This window comes from Xyrauchen texanus, chromosome 14, assembly GCF_025860055.1.
Source record: "Xyrauchen texanus isolate HMW12.3.18 chromosome 14, RBS_HiC_50CHRs, whole genome shotgun sequence".
NCBI lineage: Eukaryota > Metazoa > Chordata > Actinopteri > Cypriniformes > Catostomidae > Xyrauchen > Xyrauchen texanus.
In genome coordinates, this window is record NC_068289.1 from 42455546 (window position 1) to 42478728 (window position 23183).

At 42.0% G+C, this 23183-nt stretch overlaps 1 protein-coding gene across 2 annotated transcripts in view; it reads left to right on the forward strand.

The window, feature by feature from the left end:
- cers6 (ceramide synthase 6) overlaps positions 1-11991 on the forward strand; it is a 53963-nt gene extending 41972 nt beyond the window's left edge. The window contains exons 9-11 of one of the 2 annotated variants that reach the window (XM_052143247.1): positions 3211-3367; positions 4937-4960; positions 7246-11991. In XM_052143247.1, coding sequence (XP_051999207.1) covers positions 3211-3367; positions 4937-4960; positions 7246-7395 — 331 coding nt within the window. In that variant the 3' untranslated portion in view covers positions 7396-11991. The remainder of the gene's footprint in view (positions 1-3210; positions 3368-4936; positions 4961-7245) is intronic. The other variant, XM_052143248.1, reaches the window with a different exon arrangement.
- The last annotated feature ends 11192 nt before the right edge of the window (positions 11992-23183 follow it).

Sequence of the window (23183 nt, forward strand, 5' to 3'; positions counted from 1 at the left end):
GGGATAGAATGAAAAAAACAAATTATCTTCCGATACCTGAACTATCAGTATAAACACAAATCACTAACAATACATTATTTCATTATAAAATGGGAAAACATTCCCCTGATGGAAGGAACAAGATGTTTTGTCGATGTAGTGACACTAGGGGTCGAACTTGGGAGCCCCAAACACCTCTGACATTTGAGAAAAGGCCAATGAGAATTGGCGAGTGGAATTTGCATGCCACTCCCCCATCCGGGTATAAAAGGAGACCGCTTGCAACCACTCATTCAGGTTTGTGCTGAGGAGCCGAGACAGAGTCCTGGCCATTTCAGCGGGTAGTTCAGTGTTGTGGCTGGAGGGACACAACGTCTCATTCCCTCCATCAGGGAATGGAGGGTACAACAGTAACCAAGACATTCCCTAGCGGTCAATCACTCAACGGTGTCTCGATGAAGTGACACTAGGGGTCCATTTACAAAATGGCACAACCAGCTGAACTTTGTTACGTGGATCGGCGGTGCAGATGCAGGCAAGCTACCGCATGCCTAGTAACAAGTGCACACAGCCCTGTCATAACCTTCCCAATGCCCCAGATAAGTGCCCCAAGGGTGGGACAAGATATACTTACAATGGGAATAGGTCACCTCAGCCGTTTTGAACTTTTCTCCCTTTTCCTCTTTGAAAATGAAAAATTCATAGCTAGGACCAAGATATATTAGTGCCAGGGAAGGTGTTCTTTTTTCCACTGAGAAAAGACACCGCGGAGACCACATCCTGCCCAAAGGGGAGGTTAAAATTTGGAGAATACATCACATGGACTTACCAACCGGGAAGTGCCACACATGGAAAGAAGTCCCTGCGGTAGGTTCTACCTGGAAGGGAGGAGCTCTACAAGCGCAGCGACTGGTGGCAGAGCAGACCGCTGCCCAAGGGAAGACAAGAATTTACCGTGAGGGAAACTGTACCGTGGAAAATACCTCATATGAACCACCACATATGGAGCTCCTATCCCAAGTACAGGGGCTAACCTGGCAGGGCATACCAGCACACGAGTACTGGGCCTGGCATTGAATCCCTCTGCCGAATTCGCCTGCCGCAGGGTGCTGGAGGAAGAAAGACATTCAGGGTTCGCCGGTCCCAGGAACTCACGTGGGCCAAAAAAGAGCAAGTTATCCCCTCAAAGAGGGGAAAGGCGCTGTGTGCAAGCGGTACACCCGGCCAGCTGTCCGCACACTTACCTGTTCATACCTGCTAATACACTTGACGAAACTGGCTCTACCATAAATGTATTGGGTGTCGCCCATCCTGCTGCTCTACAGATGTCTGTTAGAGAGGTGCCATTCGTCATAGCCCAGGAGGATGCCAAACTCCCAATGGAGTGTGCTTGTACTCCCAGGGGGCACGGCACGCCCTGGTCTGGTATGCCAAAGCAATGGCATCTACAATCCAGTGGGCAATCCTCTGTTTGGAGACAGCCTTCTCCTTCCACTGTACTCCAAAATAGACAAAGAGCTGCTCAGAGTGTCTAAAGCTCTATGTTTGGTCCAAGTAAATACGCAAGACATGTACTGGATACAGCAACAACAAGGCTGGGTCTGCCTCTTCCTGGGGCAGTGCTTGCAAGTTCACCACTGATCCTTAAAGGGGTAGTTGGAACTTTGGGCTCATAGCCCAGCTTGGGTCTCAGGATCAAGTGAGAGTATGCCAGACTGAACTCTTGGCATGTATCTCTGACAGTGAACGCCTGCAGCTCCACAACCCTCTTGTTGGAAGTGAGCGTAGTCAGGAGGCCGACTTCAGTGAGAGGGCTTCTAGCTCGACTGACTTTAGGGGCTCAAACGGGGCTCTCTGTAGGCCAAGCTAGACTACATAGATGTCCCATGAGGGAATGAGGCGTGGTCTAAGAGGATTCAACCTCCTGGTGCCTTTAAGGAATCTGATGACCAAATCGTGCTTCCCGAAGGACTTACCGTCTACATACCTGTTCGTACCCACTTTCAAGGTGGAGGGGGACAGCCGCCCCTCAAGCAGGTTCACTGGGGAAAACGCATATCTGCGCAGACCCCGGAGCCAGCTGTGTGCCAACGCACATTAGCAATTCACATAGCTTTTGGATGGCTGCAAGAGCTTGAATAAAATGCACAAGTTACATGGACAACTTTAATGGTGATTTGAAGGTTATGTAGGTCATTATTTGAGCTTGATGTAACATCAAATGACCATCGTGCAGTTCATTAATTCAATTTGTATTCATTCATTAAATTGAAGTCAATGGATGAAACACAGTTTGTTTTAAATGGTTAAAAAAATATATATATATATATATTATGTCAGTCATCCTTTTATGTCAGTGACCTGTAATGAAAAACTAAATTAAGCACTCTGAAGTGGAGTTGCAATCCTTTTAGTTGCAGTGTGAATGTGGCTCATGTAAATGTGGTTGTCGCTACCTGAATTTGTCAGAAAAAAGGGAATTTGATTGCAGTTGTCAATCCTCTAAATAACTGAACTCCGAAAAGGAGGACCTGATCCTAGGCTCCCTCTTCGAGAACGTTCTTTACTGTGGCTTTTTCAGTTCCATTATTCATATTACTTTAGAATTGAGTCATTGTGCTATTCCCACTCATTTTCCTCATTAATCATTTAGAGCTGGAGATATGCTCTATTCACTCACCTTCTCTAAGTGTTGTGCTGTGGCTTTTGAGGAGCAGTGTTGTGCTGCATTCATTGTTATTCTAATGGCATTAGGCAAGTGGATTAATCATCCATTGCGATTGCATTCAAACATCAGTGGAAAAGATTGTGTGTGATGTTGCATGGCTTTGACTATAGTGTTTTGAAGTCTCTTATCTTACCATGTTATTTTATAAAGATAATAAAATGGCATTTATAGAGCTGGTGTTAATTGCTGTTAAGGCCAGTCAAGTTCTTCCCCAACAGACTCAGTAAATCATTTTACTGGTGGCATCCTATGACAGTGCCACTATGTAAGTCACAGAGCTCTTTTGTACACCTCATTACTACTAAAATGTTTGTCTAAGGAGATTGTAAGTTTGATGTAATGCACCTGTTAGTAATGGGTGTAGCAGAAAATCCCATTAGAACCCATAAGTCCATTTCCTTAAATACAGTTAGTGAAGTAAATTGCCACTACTGAAATGTTGGTATTGTGACAACCCTACACTGGCCTAATCATATATTTCTATTTTGTATGTGGTTTTGCAGGATTTTAAATAGCACTCTGTTTGAGAGCTGGGAGATTGTGGGGCCTTATCCGTCCTGGTGGGTCTTTAACTTGCTCCTCGTACTGCTGCAGGCCCTGCACACCTTCTGGTCTTATCTCATAGTACGCATCACCTGCAGAGCCATTTCCAGAGGCAAGGTGAGAAACACTCTATTAAACAACACCTGACACTCACTGCTGGGGATATCTGAATGGGTCTTTCATCTTTTACCATTACATTAGCAAACGCTTTTTCCATGGTAAATTGACCGATTTCGGAACTCTTCGTTGTGTTATTAGGTCTATTTATCACTAGGGATGCACCGATACCACTTTTCATCTTTCAATATTGGAAATCTCAGTACCGGCCGACACCAATCCCGAGCCGATACCAGTCTTGTTGTTTTTTTTCATAATCAGTTAGAATAGAATAAATATTAAAGAGAACTCTCAATTAGTTCCACACAATAATGCATAGAAACACAAACCTCTAACTACACATTATTTCAATATAAATGTATAGCTGATTAAGATACACTTTATTATTAACTAGTATACTGGATTATGTAGCAGAAAAATTAACAGTAATTCCAGTATAAGTCATCAGTAGAGAAGAAGCAGAACCTTTTTCAACTTGTATCATTTTTTGTTAATTTAGTTGTAAGATATCAGTCCACAAATATATTATTATTGGTTTACAAATGATAATAATATTATAATAGTAATATACTGTATCTCAATCGTGCAACTTTTAAACCCTCATGCTTTTATTTTGACATTCTGAACTCTCCAGGAAGTCCTGTGTGTGTTTGTATGTTTGTCTACTTAACAGTAGTTTAATTCGCTTCTTATTCAGATTCTGGTATAATGAACCTCCAGTGCCGTTCTAAATGCATATTATAAGTGAACCGAACTATTGAGCATCTACATCTGAGATGTTGTTCCTGAGTAGAGCTCAAATATTGCGCACCGCATGAAGGATAAAAATAGACACGAGTGTGTGTGTGTGTGTGTGTGTGTGTGTGAACAGAGCAGCGCCATTCACTGATGTGCTGGAGTAGCGTGTGCATTTTATACATTTACTTATTAAACACAGCCATTTTTGATTCACAGAGCTATCACTCGTCTTCAAGTGGCTTTGAATAAAATTCATGAGTCATATTAACTACTTTAATTGTGTTTTTATGGTTCTTTTATGTAATTTTTGAGCTTGACAGAAACAAACATGACTAACACACAGTATCGGATTTGGATTGGCTCATCGGACCGATACCTGATCCGTCTAAAAGCTTCAGTATCGGAGCCGATACCGATCCAGGTATCGGATCGGTGCATCCCTATTTATAACTTGTGTGTTGTGAAGGGCGTAAACAGTAAACATGTATTTTTAATGTTTACCACAGAGTGTGCTTTAAAGAGTGAACTTTAAAAGTCAATGTTACAATCAATATTGCCCACATTTACTTTGAATTGTACACAATAACTCCAGAAATGTATTACAGTTATTCCAAAAAGCAAATGTTTGTCTTCGTACTTTTTCAGTATGTAGCAACTTGTATTAAATTGAGTCCTGTTCAACATTTGTTTTTCACTCTAAAATATGACTTTACCCAAGCAAAATAGTGTACTAGTTATGGGTAACTGTCCTATTTGTAAGAAATTATGTTTTTGCCTTATACCTACTTTTATGTGCTTTTTCTGTCTTTTTCTTCACTGCTGCCATCACAGGCGGGAAAATGGAATCCTTTACATGTAAGTAGGAGTGATTGAAAAGGAGAGTTTTCAGAGTTACGTTTAGGAGTTAGTTACATGTCCTCACAGAAAGGGATGGGTTGCCCACCGGATCAGTGCTCAGGGGCCCTTGACTACCAGGTGGGGGGGTTGCGCAATAAGGTTGCGGAATCCAGTTTGGCTCGCAATACCCGAATGAGTGGTATGAAACATGGAGCTGCGGTTGTTACAGAGTTACAACAGACCGCTAGATGGCACCATTGACCGATCAGAATAGAGTATTTCAGACCGATGTGTAATAAGCCTTGATAACCACCAGCCAAATGTCGGTTATAAGAGAACAAATTGCCTAAAATAAAAATAAATATCTAAATATACCACAATGTGCTATTTCTCAATTAAAATGGATAAGTGCAATCTCTAATTATTTTCTAGCAATTTCACTGTTGTGATGTCACTAAAAGGATGTCGGTGAGATTGTGAAAATGACATTGCTGTTGTTTTCAACTCAACCAAGACACTCAAGACTCCATCAAGCAAAAGTTCACCCAAAATAAAAATTCGGTCATCCTTTACTCACCCTCATGTCTTTCCAAACCTGTATGTTGTTATTTTAGCAAAATACAATTTCTTTTTTTTGAAGAACCTCATGCAGCTCTTTTCCAAAACGATGACAAGCTCCAACGGCTGTGGCTCAGGTGGTAGAGCGGGTCGGCTGCTAATCGCATGGTTGGTGGTTCAATTCCCGGCCCAAACGACTACACATGCCAAAGTGTCCTTGGGCAAGACACTGAACCCCAAGTTGCTCCCAATAGCATATTAGCGCCTTGCATGGCAGCTCTGCCGTCATTGGTGTGGGAGTGTGAATGGGTTAGTGGGACACAGTGTAAAGCACTTTGGTAACTGCTAAGGTTAAAAAAGGTGATATAAAAGTGCAGACCATTTACCTATATTTCCCAAGTCTTTTAAAGTCATACAAAAGCTTTGTGAGAGGAACAGACTGAAATGTTACTTATTTACTGGTAATCTTCACCTCTGCCGAAGCTCTGAAATCTCAATTTTTAAAAACATGGCTCTTTGATGCAACGTCAATATATTTCTGGATATTTCAGAGCTTCAGTGCAAGGAAAGATTATCAGCAGGGTAAATTAATGGGGGTTGCACACCGGACGTGTCAGGCGGACGTCATGGCGGGTTCTAAAATTAGAAATAATTATTTTCTATGAAGGTACATACAACGCGCACTCTTGCGGTCTCTCGAGGCTGCTCAAAAATCTGAAGTGCAACGGAGCACAACTCGCATAGACCCAAATCATTATCAAAAGGACAAAGATTAATTGCTCTAGCCATCAGTGGATGATATATTGTGTATATGCATCTTTCATGTAGCCTACACAATGTTTTTTCAGCTACAAGTCTGTCTTTTTGTGGTTTGACAGCTTGAATGAAACCTCTTCAAAAGATACATATTGAGAAATAGCATAATCGTTTTTAATTGTTCAGTTTGCGAAGGTAAACCAGGTTCATACACTAAACTGCAAACTCAATGTCACTTCCATTCTTGAAGAAGTTTGTGCGTATGTATCCTGTGCAAGGAGCAATTAAATGCCCGTCCTATGTTGTGATACCTGTGCCTATTACCCCAGACATTCAGCAGACGCCCAGCCGAGTCAATTAGAGAGAATGCACGGAAAGCAGGCTTCTAATTTAAATGTCAGCTGATGTTAATATATCAATGCCTCAATGATAAAATACTACTGATTAATCATCGATATATCAATATTTTATGGCATGCATCATAAAGATGGATGGATGGATAGATGATTGTTGCTTTCACAACTGTCACGTCCATTTATGGCATTTTTACATATTAACTTGAGAACGAGATATAATAAATTCTTAGGAGTGCCAACCCTTTCTTATTATTTCTGGATTATGCTTTTTAATTCACAGAGTTTTACCAAAGTTTCTAAATAATTATAAACACAAAAACATTGTTTTTTCATATCAGTGTTTTCATGCTCATTCAGATATGCCGATGGTTTTAAATTAGTCAATAATTGGCTGATAAATACCAGCAGCTGATACATCGGTGCATGTGAATGAACTGTCATTGTGTGGACAAGAGCTGTATGAAGATTCTTCAAAGATTCTTCTTTGTACTCCGTGGAACAAATAACAGTATATGGGTTTGAAATGACACAAGGGTGAATAGTCATAGGATCCACAACAACTGTATCCATAGCAACCTAAGTAACGTGCTCTTTCTCCAGTTGGTCATTATAACTGTATCTGACCTTTTATAGGTGTCAAAAGATGACCGCAGTGACATTGAGTCCAGCTCTGATGAAGATGAGGTTGTGCCTTCCTCTCAGAAACACCACACTAATGGGACCAACGGGGCCCACGGCACCAATGGATACCTGTCCTCATCTCCTTGTCCAGATGAACACTAACTATCCAGCTGTGGACATTTCACAGGGTCCCAGACTGCAGATGGAACCTGCATCACACTCTGTTGTGTCAAAACATGAACATTACCAGTCCAGTTCTGGAAATTCTCAATAACGTGAATGCGGTTCTGTTTCGGTTGTTTGCTTTCGCTAGTTCCCCCCAGATGTTTTCCCCTTTATGTTTTGTTTGTTTATCTGCTTTTGTTTTGTGGTTGTTTATTCTGCAGCAGTCATTGGCAATCAGTTATCACAGCACCTTTTAGATTTAAGCGCAGCTGACGGTTTGATTTTTAGCACAGTGGTTCTCAACTTGTGGGTCGGTTCTGATTGGGTTGCGGACAGCGGGGGGGAAACCAATGCCAAATGCAAATAATAACATGCAACTATTCATAGTTATCATAGTAAGTATGGCAAAATAATAAATAGGCTTACAGTAGGAACTATTAAAATGGAAGATATATATATATTTTGTCTTTTACTATAGACTGTACTTTACTGTTACTCTATTCTGCGTGTTCTGCGTATAGAGAGCTGCAGAACCAAATATTGTATTAGTCATATTGGTCAAGCTAAATTACCAAAAATTCTGATGTCCATCCAGTTAAATGGGCAGCATCAAGGTGGACAGTAACGGGGTTGACATTCAGTGGATAAATGAGCCACTACATGGTCTGTGATTGAATTCTAGGAAACATATCTGTTAACTAATATTTATGATTTTATTTCTGTAAACAAATACTGTATATTGAAATTTTACAATTGTAGTAATTTCCCCATATATCTTCCCATAACAGGGTGGATATGTTATGCTTGACCACATATGACTAACACCACAAAATAAAAGGAAAACAAATAAAACAATATTGATATAAACTTCAAATACAGTAACTCCGTAATTTAGCAGAATGGCTGATGTCCATCTCTAGTGTGTGTGATGTAATTTCCTAACATATATCATCAATGAAATGTCATAGTATCATGATATAACAGGGTGTGCAATAAATCAAGGGACGCACAAAAAAAAACTCCTGTCAGTGTTCAAAAGACATTTAATACAAATGAATTTTTTAATGAGAGAATGTAACACTAAACTCTTAACTAAATGTGGGGAAACAAATAGAAATACAATGATTTAGCATTTATATCTTTCAAAGATGTTTAATGGGCAGATTTTGGGACATGAGGAAGTGCCACAGTGCAATAGAAAAGGATTTCAATTGTTTACGATGTAACTTTTAAGCCCACAGAAGTGTGTAACTTTATAAAAAGTATTTATTCTTTTTAACAAGCCTAGCAAAATTGTAATCGGGTGAAATTAAACCATATAAATGCCAAACACACTTGAAATTGGGACTTAAATTACACAGAATTATAGGAATGACCCATATTCACAGGCGTTCCTGCGCGAGATGCTGCTAAACTTTGAAAAACAGCGCAGACGGAAGCAAAAACGCGTTCAGTGTGAACGTCCCCTTCTAAACTTAAAATGAAAAACGCTTTAATACAACAACCAGGAAGAAGAGAGAAAGAGAGAGACAAGGCTTAACATGAAAATAGTGCATTTCTCATTGGATTAGTGTCGTTGTTTTGGCAGTAAATAAATCGTAACGGAAATGTAAGAAAATTACCTGAAGTGTTTTAACTAAACCTGTACTACTGTACTTTTATGTTAAATTAATGCAGTCTTTCTTACCTCTCTCTCTCCCGCTCTCTGACATATGCAATAAAATGTAATGGCATGTCATGAACAGGTGTGTTTACTGGTGTTATAAAATCCCAATGTGGGAAACAATTAACATGCACGTGAATGCTGTATAATTTTGTCAATTACAACAAAGAATCTCCAGTTTCACAAAACAGCATCCAATAATAGTGTTAAAAGTAAACTAACATGACAGTTGATTATGGATTTCTGAAGCAACAAAACAAGTGTATATATGCAAATATTGATCCTAAGAAGTCGACACAAACAGCCCTGGGTAAAATTAACCAACTGGTGACGATGTGCATATGGCCCTGACTACACCACTGGTTCTACCATGGTCCATGTCAAAAAACATGGTAGTACCATAGTACTTTGAATAATTTCTCAGCTCTGTAGGTCCATACAATGCAAGTGAATGGATACAAAAAAACAAAGCTCCAAAAATACTATAAAAGGCAGCATAAAAGTAATCCATATGACTCTATATGTCTTCTGGAGCGATCCAATCGGTTTTGGGTGAGAACAGAATAAATTAATACTCATTTTCACTATAAATCTTGACATCAGCAGTCTTCTTGGCTTGATTTCAAGCTTGATTACACTTCCTAGCACCATCTAGCACTTTGTACATGCGTCAGTCACTAGGAAGTGTAATCAAACTTGAAATCAGTCTACAAGATGTACAGTGACAAATTAGTTATATTTTGGTCTGATCTCACCCATTGAAAAACCAATTGGATTGCTTTAGAAGACTTAGTTTAAACCACTGGAGTCATATGGATTACTTTGAAGCTCCAAAAAGCATATAAAGGCAGCATAAAAGTTTTGGTCACCATTCACTTGCATTGTGTGGACCTACAGAGCTGAGATATTCTTCTAAAAATCATTGTTTGTGTTCTGCAGAGGAAAGAAAGTCATACACAAACTATTCTTTAGTGTCATATTTGAAAATTAAACAAAACTAAAGTAAAGGAAAATATGACCTGGACTACAGTAAACATTAAATATAAATGTGTTTGTTTGCCGGTTTAATTTTGGGAATTGAAGCCATACGAGTTGAGAATCACTGTTTTTAACGCAGTTATTTCTTTCATAATCATGTGAGCATGCTGCTGTTGTCATGTATTCTGGTATCATGGGAACAGTAGTTTGCTTGCATGTGTGTCTTTTGTATTAATTTATTTTTTTATGTCTATAAAAATGAGTATTTTACATGCTGCATTTTAAAAAGCATTGTTCTACATACAGTACATCCCCCTTTTCGGCTTAAAGGAATATTCGTGGTTCAATATAAGTTAAGCTCAATCTAAAGTATTTGTGGCATACCACAAAAATGTATTTAGACTCGTTCCTCCTTTTCTTTAAAAAAAAAGAAGCAATAATAGAGGTTCCAGTGAGGCACATACAATGTTAGTGAATGGGGGCCAATATTTTTTTATGTAAAAACACTCACTTTTTCAAAAGTATAGCCTCAAGACGTAAAAGTATGTGTGTAAACATGATTTTAGTGTGATAAAATCACTTAAAAACCTTTTTTGTGTAAAATTATAGCCAATTTTACAACTTCGTTAGCATGATGATTTAATGTCAACAAACCCTATAACGACTGTAAAAATTACAATTTAAACTTCACAGCTCAAATAACACACAGAAGAATTAAATGTAAGTACTTTTATAAAATGATAAGCTTCACATTTCTGTGTTTAAACCCTCCCAAAATGGGCCACGTTGTCCCCATTCACTTCCATCGTAAGTGACACACTGTAACCTCGATTTTTCCTTTTATTAAATAAAAAGAGGAACGAGTCAAATTTAATTAATGTGGTAATTAATATTAAGCCACAAATGCTGTAGATTTAGCTTGAACTTGTATTGAACCCTTAACATTCCTTTAAATCAAAGCGTTTTTAAGCAAAAACATATTAGTGCGGACCTCATTAACTCAAGTCGGTTCAAACACGGCCCGGTTCCTAAAGAGGTGTGCAGATCTTGCAGACACAGTTTTAGGAAGTCCTAAAACTGAAGTGTGTAACTACTGGGCCTCTAGTGACACCAAACTTGGGAAAATAATGACTGTTTACCAACAGGTTTCCCAAAAATCTCCCATTGATTTGACAGATAGTCCTGCCCAAAACTTATGCTATTGGTTGAACCATTGTTGCTGTGGTGGGCTGGTTGGACTTGGGATGCTCAAACAAACAGAGCAATGGTATCATAGCACCACAGAGTAAGTGTTTACATTGAGTAAAGCAACCAACAAATAGCCTATAGTTATCTATGCATGTTTATCTGGGATAAGACAAAGTATTTAAACCCATTAAAATCACACACTTTAGTTTTAAACCTTCAAGAGAATACTTATCATGAATATGGTTTGCTTTTATTACTTTGTTTACACTTCAGAAATAAGATACATATGAGATTTTGAAATCTAACTATAACGCTATTTGAAACCAACATGTAATTTGTTGAATGAGTGACACCAAACACTGGTATTTTTTTTAATGTTGTCTGGTTTTGTGCTTTTTTTTTTAATTGCTTTTTGAGTTCAGAATGAAAACATACTTTCCACAGGTCTTTAGTATTTTCTTTTATCTTTCAGCCGAACTGTTTGGCAGATTATTTTGCTGCTTTTGGTTTAAGTGTTTTTGATGCTTTTTATTGGAGTGTTGGGCAGGTCGCTGCTACTGTCTGTTACAGCTGGAGAAGTGCTGCAGCTAATTAGCCCTAGTCTCATTTGCACTGCAGACAGGTTGCTGTGTTGTGTGGTTTACATTTGATGTCAAAACAAGGCAAAGAAGAAAGAAGTTTAAACTATTCTCTGCCTTTTCTGGAATATCTGATTATCAGCGGTACTAATGAGTAACGTTGCTATGTATTTTAAATAAATTCATCAGACCAAAACACTTGTGGTGCTTTTATTCTTTGGGGTGTATCATTATCTCTTCATGATTAGCTCTGCTACATCATCTTGTATTTTTGGCAACATTCTGTTACTGTATGAACTTGGGAATCCATCTGTCTGCATCTAAAAATATACAGGATCTATACCTATCCATCTATCTGTCTATCTACCCATCCGTCCATCCATCCAAGTCTAGTGCAATGTCTATCCATCTATTTATCCTCCATCCATAGAAAGTACCTATCCATTCATCATTCTATCTATGTGACTGACTATCCATTATCTGTCTTATTTATCCATCCATCCATTCACTGTGGTAATAAAAAGTATGTGAACTCTTTGGAATCAGCATAATTCTGCATTAATTGGTCATAAAATGTGATCTCATCTTCATCAGTCACAATTATAAACAAACACAATGTTCTTAAGCTATAAAACACACAAAAAAATTATAATCGGTCATGTCTTTATTGAACACATCCCACTAAACATTCACAGTGCTATGGAAAAAGTAAGTGAACCCTTGAATTTAATAACTGGTCGATTCTCCTTTGGCAGCAATTACCTCAACCTAAGCGTTTCCGGTAGACGCGGATTAGAACTGCACAAGGAATTACGGAAAATTCTTTCTTACAGAACTGCTTCAGCTCAGCCTTATTCTTAGGATGTCTGGTGTGAACGGCTCTCTTAAGGTTATTCCACAGCATCTCTATTGGGTTAAGGTCTGAGCTCTGACTGGGCCACTCCAAGAGGTGGATTTTCTTTTTTGGAATCCATTCTGTTGTGGATTTATTTTGATGTTTAGGGTCATTGTCCTGCTGCATCACCCACCTTCACTGAGCTTCAGCTGGCACACAGCCACCCTGACATTATCCTGTAGGACATCTTGATCAACATGGGAATTCAGTTCCAAGAGATTCCAAGGATTCCTTCAAATCTTTTAACTTTCACGCTAGGGTTCTTTTTTTTTACCTCATTGAGCATTTTGCAGTGTGCCCTTTGAGTCATCTTGGCTGGACGGCCACTTCTAGGGAGAGTGCCCAAAGTACTTTATAGACAATTTGTCTAACTGTGGACAGATGAATATCTAAGCTCTTCAAGTTAACTTTGTAACCATTTCCAGCTTTATTCAAAGCAAAATTCTTGATCGTAGGTCTTCTGAGGTCTCTTTTTGCAAGGCATGGTCCATGTCAGCAAACGCTTCTTGTGAATAGCAAACTCAAAATGTTTGAGTGTTTTTTTAAAAGTCAAAGTAGCTCTAACCCACACCTCCCATCTCATTTCTTTAATTGGATGCCAGGTTTATCAACTGTGAATGTTTAATGGGATGTGTTCAATAAAGACATAAAAGATTATAATTGTTTGTGTGTTGTTAGTTTAAGCATGTTGTTTGAAGATTAGATCACATTTTATGACCAATTAATGCAGAAAATCAGCTTATTTCAAAGGTTCACGTATTTTTCTTGCCATTGTATCTATCTATACTTCTATCTCTGCATCAGAATATCGTAGGAGACATGGGAGTGGATTTGTTGAACTCTGGCCAGTAGGCAGCCTTTTTGTAAAATGCTAGCAACTGCCTAGCCACTCCCTAGCAACCAGATGGAACATAGCAGAGCCCTAGCAACCATCCTGAACATTCCCCTAACATTTATGTAAGAAATTAAATGGAACGTTAGCCAAGGGAAACAGTGCAGTTATGCCGATAAACACTTCGATGTAGCGGACAATCCGCTACTGCTATCAGTCAACTCAGATTAGCCAATATTGGCCGAAATATCAGCTGGATCATTACCGATCTATCACTACACAGATTAGTGTTGGACTCTTTTGACATAAGCCAGTGAGGCACCATCTATGGCAACCACTCAGAACACCTTAGCAACACCCTGGCAACCACACAGACATTTTAGCTTTGTGGTGGAGTTTCGCATGGTCAACCACCACTTACGTTTTCTTCTGAAATAAAATTAAAAAAAATAAAAAAATCAAGTTTATAATTGTTGTGGGTTATGTTTTTTATCCGACTTATTCTTTTAGAATACTGGGAAATGCTCTCAACCAAGATGTTATTTGTGAAATTCAGCAAATCTTGGATGAACACACTAAAAGAAACACACAAAAGACTGGTATGCCATTTGAAATTGTTTCTCATTCAAATGCATATTAGTGTCATTTACAACACCACAGGCATACACTTAGATAAATGGAAATGTGCCTTGTTTGTTCACAGCTTGACAATGCCATTGAAAAATCAGGAAAGCTTGTTCTCACAAACTGGAATGAGCAAATTATAGTAAGGACACACTGCCATAAACTGGGAGTATTTATGTTCTGCCTGCACGGTTTTTTAATTGTTAGTCTATTTTCACATGCCTAGCTGTTTTAGCATCTTTTGAAATTCTTTGTGAATTTAGAGGTGAAGTGTGTACCACTAGTGGCACCAAACTGAAATGAAAAAAGTATCGTTTTCAAAAAGGTTTCACAAAGACAATACAAACAGAAAATCCCACCCTAAACTCATGCCATTGGTTAAGCCAATATTGCATGTGCCACAGAGTTTCACTCAACCTCCTAATGCTTACTTATAGTTCACACTAAAAGAACAAATTTTAACATCCAAAAAAATTTCACAGATCGCCAAACCGTTCAACCTTGAAAAAACATCTAGGAGGACCCCGCATTCTGTTCCTTCCATCCATTTTTCAATGCAAGTATGCATCCCATGTAAACAGCCACTAAGAGGTAACTATTTTCAGAAATTCGATTTGTCTTCACAGCTGAAAAAGAAGCTGATTGGATTAATGAGAGAATGAGGATCTCTTCAGCTTTGTGGAAAAAAACAAAAAAACAAATCCGTACAGAAAAAGAAAAACTGAAGGTAAACTTTAACAGTTCATTGAGGAAAAAACACATATGGTAATAGTCTCGATGAAGCTTCCTGCTAGTAACACCAAAATCATGGGTTTGATTCCCATGGAGCACACGTATGCATACATATAAACAATACCTGAGCCAAATGCAGTCCATTTTTGTCTAGATGTTCAACAGATTGACTAAATCTGCAGAGCTTCAAGCCAAGGTTGATGAGGAATACTTCAACATGAACATGGATGTCACCAAATCCGACTGAAGTTAGAGAACACACTGAAAACCTGCTACCAGGTTTATTTAGTTTTTCTCATGTTAATACATCACCATAAACATAACTTTCATATTAGGAAATGAGAAATGAACCAAAAGAAATGACAAACCATAGTGAGACAAAATTTGCAACATTTCTTTTTGTCCATGTGGTCATTATTGAAATGAGCCGCTTAAAGTGCTTGAATTTAGCTTTTAGACAAAAACAACCCTGGGATTCACTTCCTCAAAAACACAAAATAAATGGTTAATAGGGATCATTAAGGAACTAGAATCATTAAATGAATCTGGAATCTGAACGAGAATCATTAAATTCCCTTTTCTATTAGTATCGAACCAAAGGGTGTGGCCAACAGCCCTGACATCACAAATGAAGAACACTTAACTGAAGTGACTGACCTTAAACAAAACACTCATGATGATCAGAGTAATGCGGTTAATGGAACCATAGCTCTTTCAGAATCAGAAGAGAATAAAGGTCATTAAACATTAAACTGTGCCATAATGTTGAATACCACAGAAAATGATTTTAACTCGTTACCAATTTATTTAAAAATAGAAGAAAAACAATCCAAGTTACATCTAGGTGCTTACAATGGAAGTGAATGGGGCCTGTCCATAAACTTTAAAAATATACATGGTTTCAAAAGTATAGCCACAAGACATAAACATTTTATAACAAAACATGATTTAGTGTGAAAATTGCTTTCTAACCTTATCTGGGCAAAGTTATATACAAGACTGCAACATTGTTGCCATTGTGACGCAATGCCTGTACACCAAATTTATAACACAAATCATGTAGAACAGAAATGTTATCACTCTAAAATCATGTTAGCATGTATGTTTACGTTTTGTGGCTCTACTTTTTAAACGGTGTGCATTTTAATGTTTATGGACTGGCCTCATTGACTTTTGTTATAAGTGTTTTACAACAAAAAGACACTAAATGTAGAATAAAGTTACATTTATGATTAAAAGTTAAGCCTGACAACGAGAGTTATACATCCAGGGTTGGGAGGGTTACTTTTGAAATGTATTCCACTACAGATTACATGCTATAAAATGTAATTTGTAATGTATTTTGTTAGATTACTCAAAATCAGTAATGTAATCTAATTACTTTGGATTACTTCTTCAGCACTGGTAGATTTTTTCCCTTGTTTTGACTACAAAAACTCTGCCAGTACAGTAAGACAAAATACACATGTTAAAAATACATAATCTGAAAAACCCAAATATCTTATGCAGTGTTGTTTCTAAAATAAGATTAATCAAATTGATCTTGTTTTAAGGTTTAGATATTTTTACAGGAAAACAATACAAAAATTATCAAAAATATGATTTTTGCCCTAATATCAAAGGTCTTACTAGAAAAAAATAAATTATGATCTAATGTGAATTTTCTTGATTAAAAAAAAACACGATCGTGTCTGGCAACATGTGCATGTAAAATGGCTAGAAATAGCATTTTAGCTTAGCGTAAAGCTAACAATTTACACAAGGGTTATTTCTATTTTTTCTGCTCCAAACGTACTTCTCTGTCTGCTCGTATGAATGTAACGCATCATAAGAAAGTGTTTAACCGCTGTTCAAATGCACTTTGGATCATATCATTTATATGTATAAATGTTTTCCATCTGAAATAACTAAATATTAAATGAAACAAATGACAATAAAATGCAAAGTAATCTCTTCAGTATTCAAAATACTTTTTGAATGTAACTGTGTATTCTAATTACCAATGATTTAAATTGTAACTGTAGTGGAATACAGTAACTTTTTTGTATTTTAAATACATAATCCCATTACATGTATTTTGTTACTCCCAAACCCTGTATACAGCACACAATGACAATTACAAACTCCACCCCAGATATAGGCCATTAAAAGACAAAGATCCAGTGTATATTTCAAAGCATCACAGCAGATGAATATTTAAAAAAAACGAATCGGTTACCTAACGTAACCTCGGTTCTCTCTAGATGAGGGAACGAGTATTGCGTAAACTAGCTTACGCTACGGGAAAGATTAATCTTTTCTGAGATATTGAAGCCAAAAAATTATCCTTAATTTTGTATCCATTGTCAACGCAGTGCAGCAGCTGCATACCTTGAGCGGGCTAGCTAGCGAGCTCATTGGTTGCTCTGCGGCAACTGCTGCAGCCTATAGACGAACTTGAGTGAACTTGCGTCCAATGACGAGCCGCGCCGTCACTGTATCAAAGCCCGCCAGAATGGGCGTGGCTAGAGTGCATATAAGCGTAAGTTCGTAGGCTGGAACCCTGGTTTTCTTTGAATGAAGCGAAAATCGCTCGTGGCGCGAGCACGGCCGGCTACGCAATACTTGTTCCCTCATCTAGAGAGAACCGAGGTTACGTTAGGTAACCGATTCGTTCTCTTATGAGAGGTTCTCTCGTATTGCGTAAGCTAGCTTATGCTACGGGAACCCATTGTCAACGCCGTGTGCGCCAAGCATCCACTGCATGAGCCCCAGGGGTGGGGGGACCCGCGGGAGCCCTTGCGAGTGGGGGAATAATATTTGGCCGGCAAAAGTGCGGGCCAGTGTGTGTGTAATACATAAGCACATAGTGGGAAGGGAAAGACACAGCGGCGGTGCCGGTCTGTGTGGAATGTGTCCCGTCAGTGCAGCTCACCAGGGGAGCTGTAGCGTATTAAACCGCTAGTAGTTTTGCCTGCAGGGCGGGCACTTCCAGATTGTAAAATCTGACAAAGGTGGAGGGGGAAGCCCAGCCCGCTGCCACACATATGTCGTGAATGGAAATCCCGCTGGACCATGCCCACGAGGAGGCCATGCCTCTAGTGGAGTGAGCCCTAATGCCTAACGGGCATGGTATGTCTTTTGGCGCTGCACGCGGCAGCAATAGCGTCCACTATCCATCTAGACAGTGTCTGTTTCAAGGCGGCGAAACCTTTGGTGCGCCCTCGAGCAAACGAAAAGCTGCTCAGAGCGTCTGAAAGAGGCGGAGCGCGCAGTATACAATCTCAGTGCTCTGACTGGGCAAAGGAGATTGGCGTCGCGTTCGCTATCGGATGCTGGCAGCGCCGATAGGGAAATGATTTGTGCTCTGAAAGGAGTACCGGTCACCTTGGGGACATAGCCGTGTCTAGGCTTTAAAATGACCTTGGAGTCACTTGGTCCAAACTCAAGACACGCAGCGCTGACAGACAGCGCGTGAAGGTCTCCCACACGTTTAACTGATGACAGGGCAGTTAGAAAACGGTTTTGAGTGAAAGGTATTTCAAATCCACGGATTGAAGCGGTTCGAAAGGGGGCTTTCATAGCTTCGAGAACTACAGAAAGATCCCAGATAGGAACCGATGGGAGCGCGGGGTTCATCCTTCTAGCTCCCCTGAGGAAGCGGATGACCAGCTCGTTTTTTCCCAGTGACTGGCCGTGCAGGGGTTCAGCGAACGCCGCGATGGCCGCCATGTACACTTTGAGCGTGGATGGGGATCTGCCCTTATCCAGCAGCTCTTGTAAAAACACGAGCAGCGATGACACCCACATGTCCGTGGGTCCAGGTCTCTGTCGGTGCACCATTTTGAAAACACAGACCATTTGGACGCATAGAGTCTTCTCGAGGAAGGGGCTCTAGCATGTATGATAGTGTTTATTACTCCTTCTGGCAAAGCGACGGGTAGTCGTTGATCACCCACGCGTGCAGCGCTCTGGGTGGGGATGCCAGATCGTGCCGCAAGCTTGAGAGAGGAGATCTGCTCTCACTGGAATGGGCCACGGGGCTGTCAGTGACAGCTGCGTAAGCTCCGGGAACCATGTCTGATTCTCCCAGCGCAGGGCTATGAGGAGCACCGAGTGACGCGTTTCCCTGATCCTCTGCATTACCTGTGGCAATAGCGAGACGGGAGGGAAGGCGTAAAGCGGGCGGTTGGGCCAGTCCTGGGCCAGCGCATCCTCGCTTTTCGAGAAAAAAAACCCGTGTTGGACGCGTCTGTCGAGATGACTTTTCGGCGAGATACAGCTCCCATCGTCACTCCCCGCTGATACCATTCGGCCACTGCCCAGGGCTGCAGAGCTGAGATACAGGTCTGAGTCACTCTGATCGGCTGGCGGCCCATGGCCCAAGCCCGGCGAGAAGCGCGGTGTTTAGCCAATGCTGAAGCGAGCGATGCACAGTAAACCCAGCTGAAGTACTGCTGCGGCTGAGGCCATGTAACCTAGCATTCTCTGAAATTTTTTCAGAGGTGTGAGGCTGTTCATCTGAAAGGACGCTGGCTAGTCGCTGAACACGGCGTGGCTGTGTAGATAAGCGAGCCGTCGTCAGCCATGGAGTCTAGTTCTATTCCAAGGAAGGAAATTGCCTGACTGGGCTGTAGTGAGCTCTTGGTCCAATTGACTGCAAGACCCAAACTGTTCAGATGACTGAGGAGAACTGTCCTGTGAGACAGAAGCTCCGTATGTGACTGTGCCAAAATCAGCCAATCGTCCAAATAGTTCAGAATTCGCAAGCCCTGACTCCGCGAGGGGTGCGGCGCCGCATCCATGCACTTCGTGAAAGTACGGGTGCTAAAGACAGGCGAGCGGAAGGACGGTGTATTCATAAACCTGGCCGTCGGCGAATCTCAAGAATGGCCTGTGACGGGATTTATCTGAATCTGAAAGTAGGCATCTTTCAGATCGAGAGAAATAAACCAGTCCCCCTGGCGCACATGCGCGAGGAGTTTCCTGATTGTAAGCATTTTGAACGGTCTTTTTGCGAGCACCTTGTTCAAAACCCTAAGATCTAATATTGGTCTGAGGCCGCCGTCTTGGGGACAATAAAATAACGGCTGTAAAACCCCGACTCGCTCAGAGAAGGTGGCACTCTCTCTATGGCCCTTTTGCACAGAAGGTTTGCTATTTCTGAACGAAGCATGCAGGCTGCTTCCGTGTTCACAGTAGTTTCGAGCCAGCTCTGAAGCGGGAGGGCGGCGATCGAACTGTAGCAAATAGCCCTGTTTTATTGTGCTTAACACCCATTTGGATATCCCTGGGATAGCTTTCCACGCTTTGAAGCGTAACGCTAGAGGGTGAATGGCCAAGTCGCCCTGATTGCCGCATACAGCGAGCTGAACAGAATGTGTGGCGCTTACTGTGCTTATGCATGACTGCTCGCAGACAGCAGGGACAGGCTGTTCTGTGAGTGACTTCCGATTGAGGTGAATGGGGAAGAGTCACATCTGTGAAGTGATGCGTGAGCATAGTCACGGGCATGGGACTTACATACAGAGAGGTGTTTGCTGGCCGTGTGACAGAGCGGGCAGAGAAGGAGCGCAGCATGGATTCGGTGGGCGTTTATTGACTCTAACACTCGAGTTGGCTGTGCCCGCTTTATGTGAGTGGGCTCTGATAGGGACACGGGAAGTGTAATGCTTGTGTGTAGGGGTGAACACTGGATTGTGGGCACATTTTCTACACATAAGGCATGTTTGCTTTTTACAAGATTTCTTTGGGTCGCCGTGAAAACGGCATTTGAGTGCAGGCAAGCGGGCAGTATTACTGGCTTGTTGGCTGCTGAATCCACCACTGCAGTAGCCTGAGAGAAGGGGACTGACAGGGGGCGAAGCTTTGACGGTGGTCCGGCCGCGGCGGGACTGAGCCGTCGTTTCCTCAACAAAGCTAGGAGGACTTCGGTTGCTCAGGTTTCAGCGCAACCTTAGGCCGAGGCCCGCGGGGGGGTGGCGGTCTGCGGCGGCTGTCTGAGCGCGTTCTAGGGCGGCTGCCCTGTCGACGCTGAGAAGTCTGGCTTTGCTTCTCCCATGTCGGCTAGCGTTAGCCATAGGTGTCTCTCGGTCACAGTCAGCGCGGCCATGCACTTCCCTAGGGCTTGAGCTGCAGCTTTGGTGGCGCGAAGGGCGAGATCCGTCACGCTCCTTAGATATGAAACAGCCTCTGGGTGCCTGCCTTTCTCATCCCACTCTCGAAGAAGGTCCGCTTAGAGGATCTGTAAAACGGCCATGGAATGCAGAGCAGATGCGGCTTGGCCGGCGGCGGCATAGGCGCGGCCAACACAGGCGGAAGTAGTTCTGCAGGCCTTAGACGGGAGCACTGGCTTAGACCGCCATTGGGTGGGCGGGCAAAGGTGTGCTGCTACCGAATCCTCGACCGGGGGGGATGGAAGAGTAGCCCCTCTCGGTGGCGCTGTCCACCGAAGCGAGAGAGGTGGAGACATGGGATCGGTTCCTGGCCGAGAGAGGCGCGTTCCACGATTTAGAGAGCTCGGCGTGGAGTTCCGGCAGGAAGGGAGCGGCCCGGGCCGCTGGCGCCGCGCGGCGACGGCTCTGAATAAAGCAGCCGTCGAGTCTGTTGGGAGCCTGCTCAGAGGGTGGTGACCACTCGAGCCCGAGGCGGTCGACGGCCTGTGTGAGGAGGCGTGTTAGTTCTTCCTCGACTCCGGCGCGGGTCCTGCTGGATTCCTGGGCCGAGGAGGAGGCTTGGGAGCCTGACCACTCCTCGCTGTCCGAAGCCATGATGGAACAGCAGCCCTTATCCTCTGCCTCTTCATCCGAGATGGCAACAGTGCGGCCACTCGGTGGCAACTGCGCGTCCTGGGGGGGCGGGGAGGGTGAAAGCGAGGCTTGAGGGAAAGGCTCCGGCGAGGTAGTCGCTTCTAACACCGGTTCCGGCAGCCTTTGGGAGCGGCGTTTCTTTCTGCGTGGCGAAACGAAAGGCGGCGCGGCGGCTTCGGTTTTGAGTGCTTCGAGTCGAGCCCGCAGGGTCGACATCGGAAGCTCCTCGCAGAGGTCGCATCCGCCGTGAGCGAGGGCAAGCTCTGCATGTTCCAGTCCCAGGCAGAGAGCGCAGATGCGGTGGCGGTCTCCGGCGCTGAGAGGGGCGCGGCATGAGTCGCAGGTGGTGCGAGGCATCTTTAAAAAGACGCTCGTTGCTCTTTTTGTGAAGTTCGCTGAGGAACTAGCTTGCTCTAAAAAGGATACGTCGCCGGATGGCGTAGCTCGCAGGATGGCTGAAGGTGGCGAAGACGGCCGGCTTCTTCGAGCGCTGTCCAAGCTTGCTAGATGCCCCTCGAACGGCGACGCGGCTTCTGCAGTTCAGAGATGCGAAGAGCTTCGCTGAATAGATGAAAATCAGGGTTCCAGCCTATGAACTTACACTTATATGCACTCTAGCCACGCCCATTCTGGCGGGCTTTGATACAGTGACGGCGCTGGCATCGTCATTGGACGCAAGTTCACTCAAGTTCGTCTATAGGCTGCAGCAGTTGCCGCAGAGCAACCAATGAGCTCGCTAGCTAGCCCGCTCAAGGTATGCAGCTGCTGCACTGCGTTGACAATGGATACAAAATTAAGGATCATTTTTTGGCTTCAATATCTCAGAAAAGATGAATCTTTCCCGTAGCGTAAGCTAGCTTACGCAATACGAGAGAACCTCTCGTAAGAGAACTAACAATTACAGTCAGTAGAGATGGGGATTCTAGCACACAGTGAATGATTTCTTGCATACTGAGGCTCCTCTCAACCCATGATTAAAAGCAGTTATTGTCATCAGTTCCCCTCCCCCACAAAAGTTTGAAAATATTTTTGCTATTGTCAACGATTTATCATTATGCAAGGTGTCGATTTCTGTACAAAGGATTCGCGCAGCAACAGTGTATTCATGTCAACGGGCTCTGTTTACCTTTGTATGGCGAAATTTCGCATTGAACTCTACGCGAAATTCGCAGAAGGAGATTCCATGTGGGGAATCTCTGATCGTGGGATTCCCATTGAAATGATTGTATTTCGCCCGCGGAATTTCGTGCAATACACCCAGCGAAGTTAAGCCTCATTAGTAAATCGATGTCCTCTGATTGAAGCATTTTTGTTTTATAGGTTATCAAGTTGCAATAATGCTGTGTTACTGTTAAAGTAAGAAGAAAGCTAATAAGTATTAACTTAGCATACTCTACTAATGAGCTCAAGGACAAAATTGGTCGCACTTGTAACATTTGACCAAATGATTAATGTATACACACAAAACCACTTATAAGATAAAATACATATTTAGCAATCACATTAA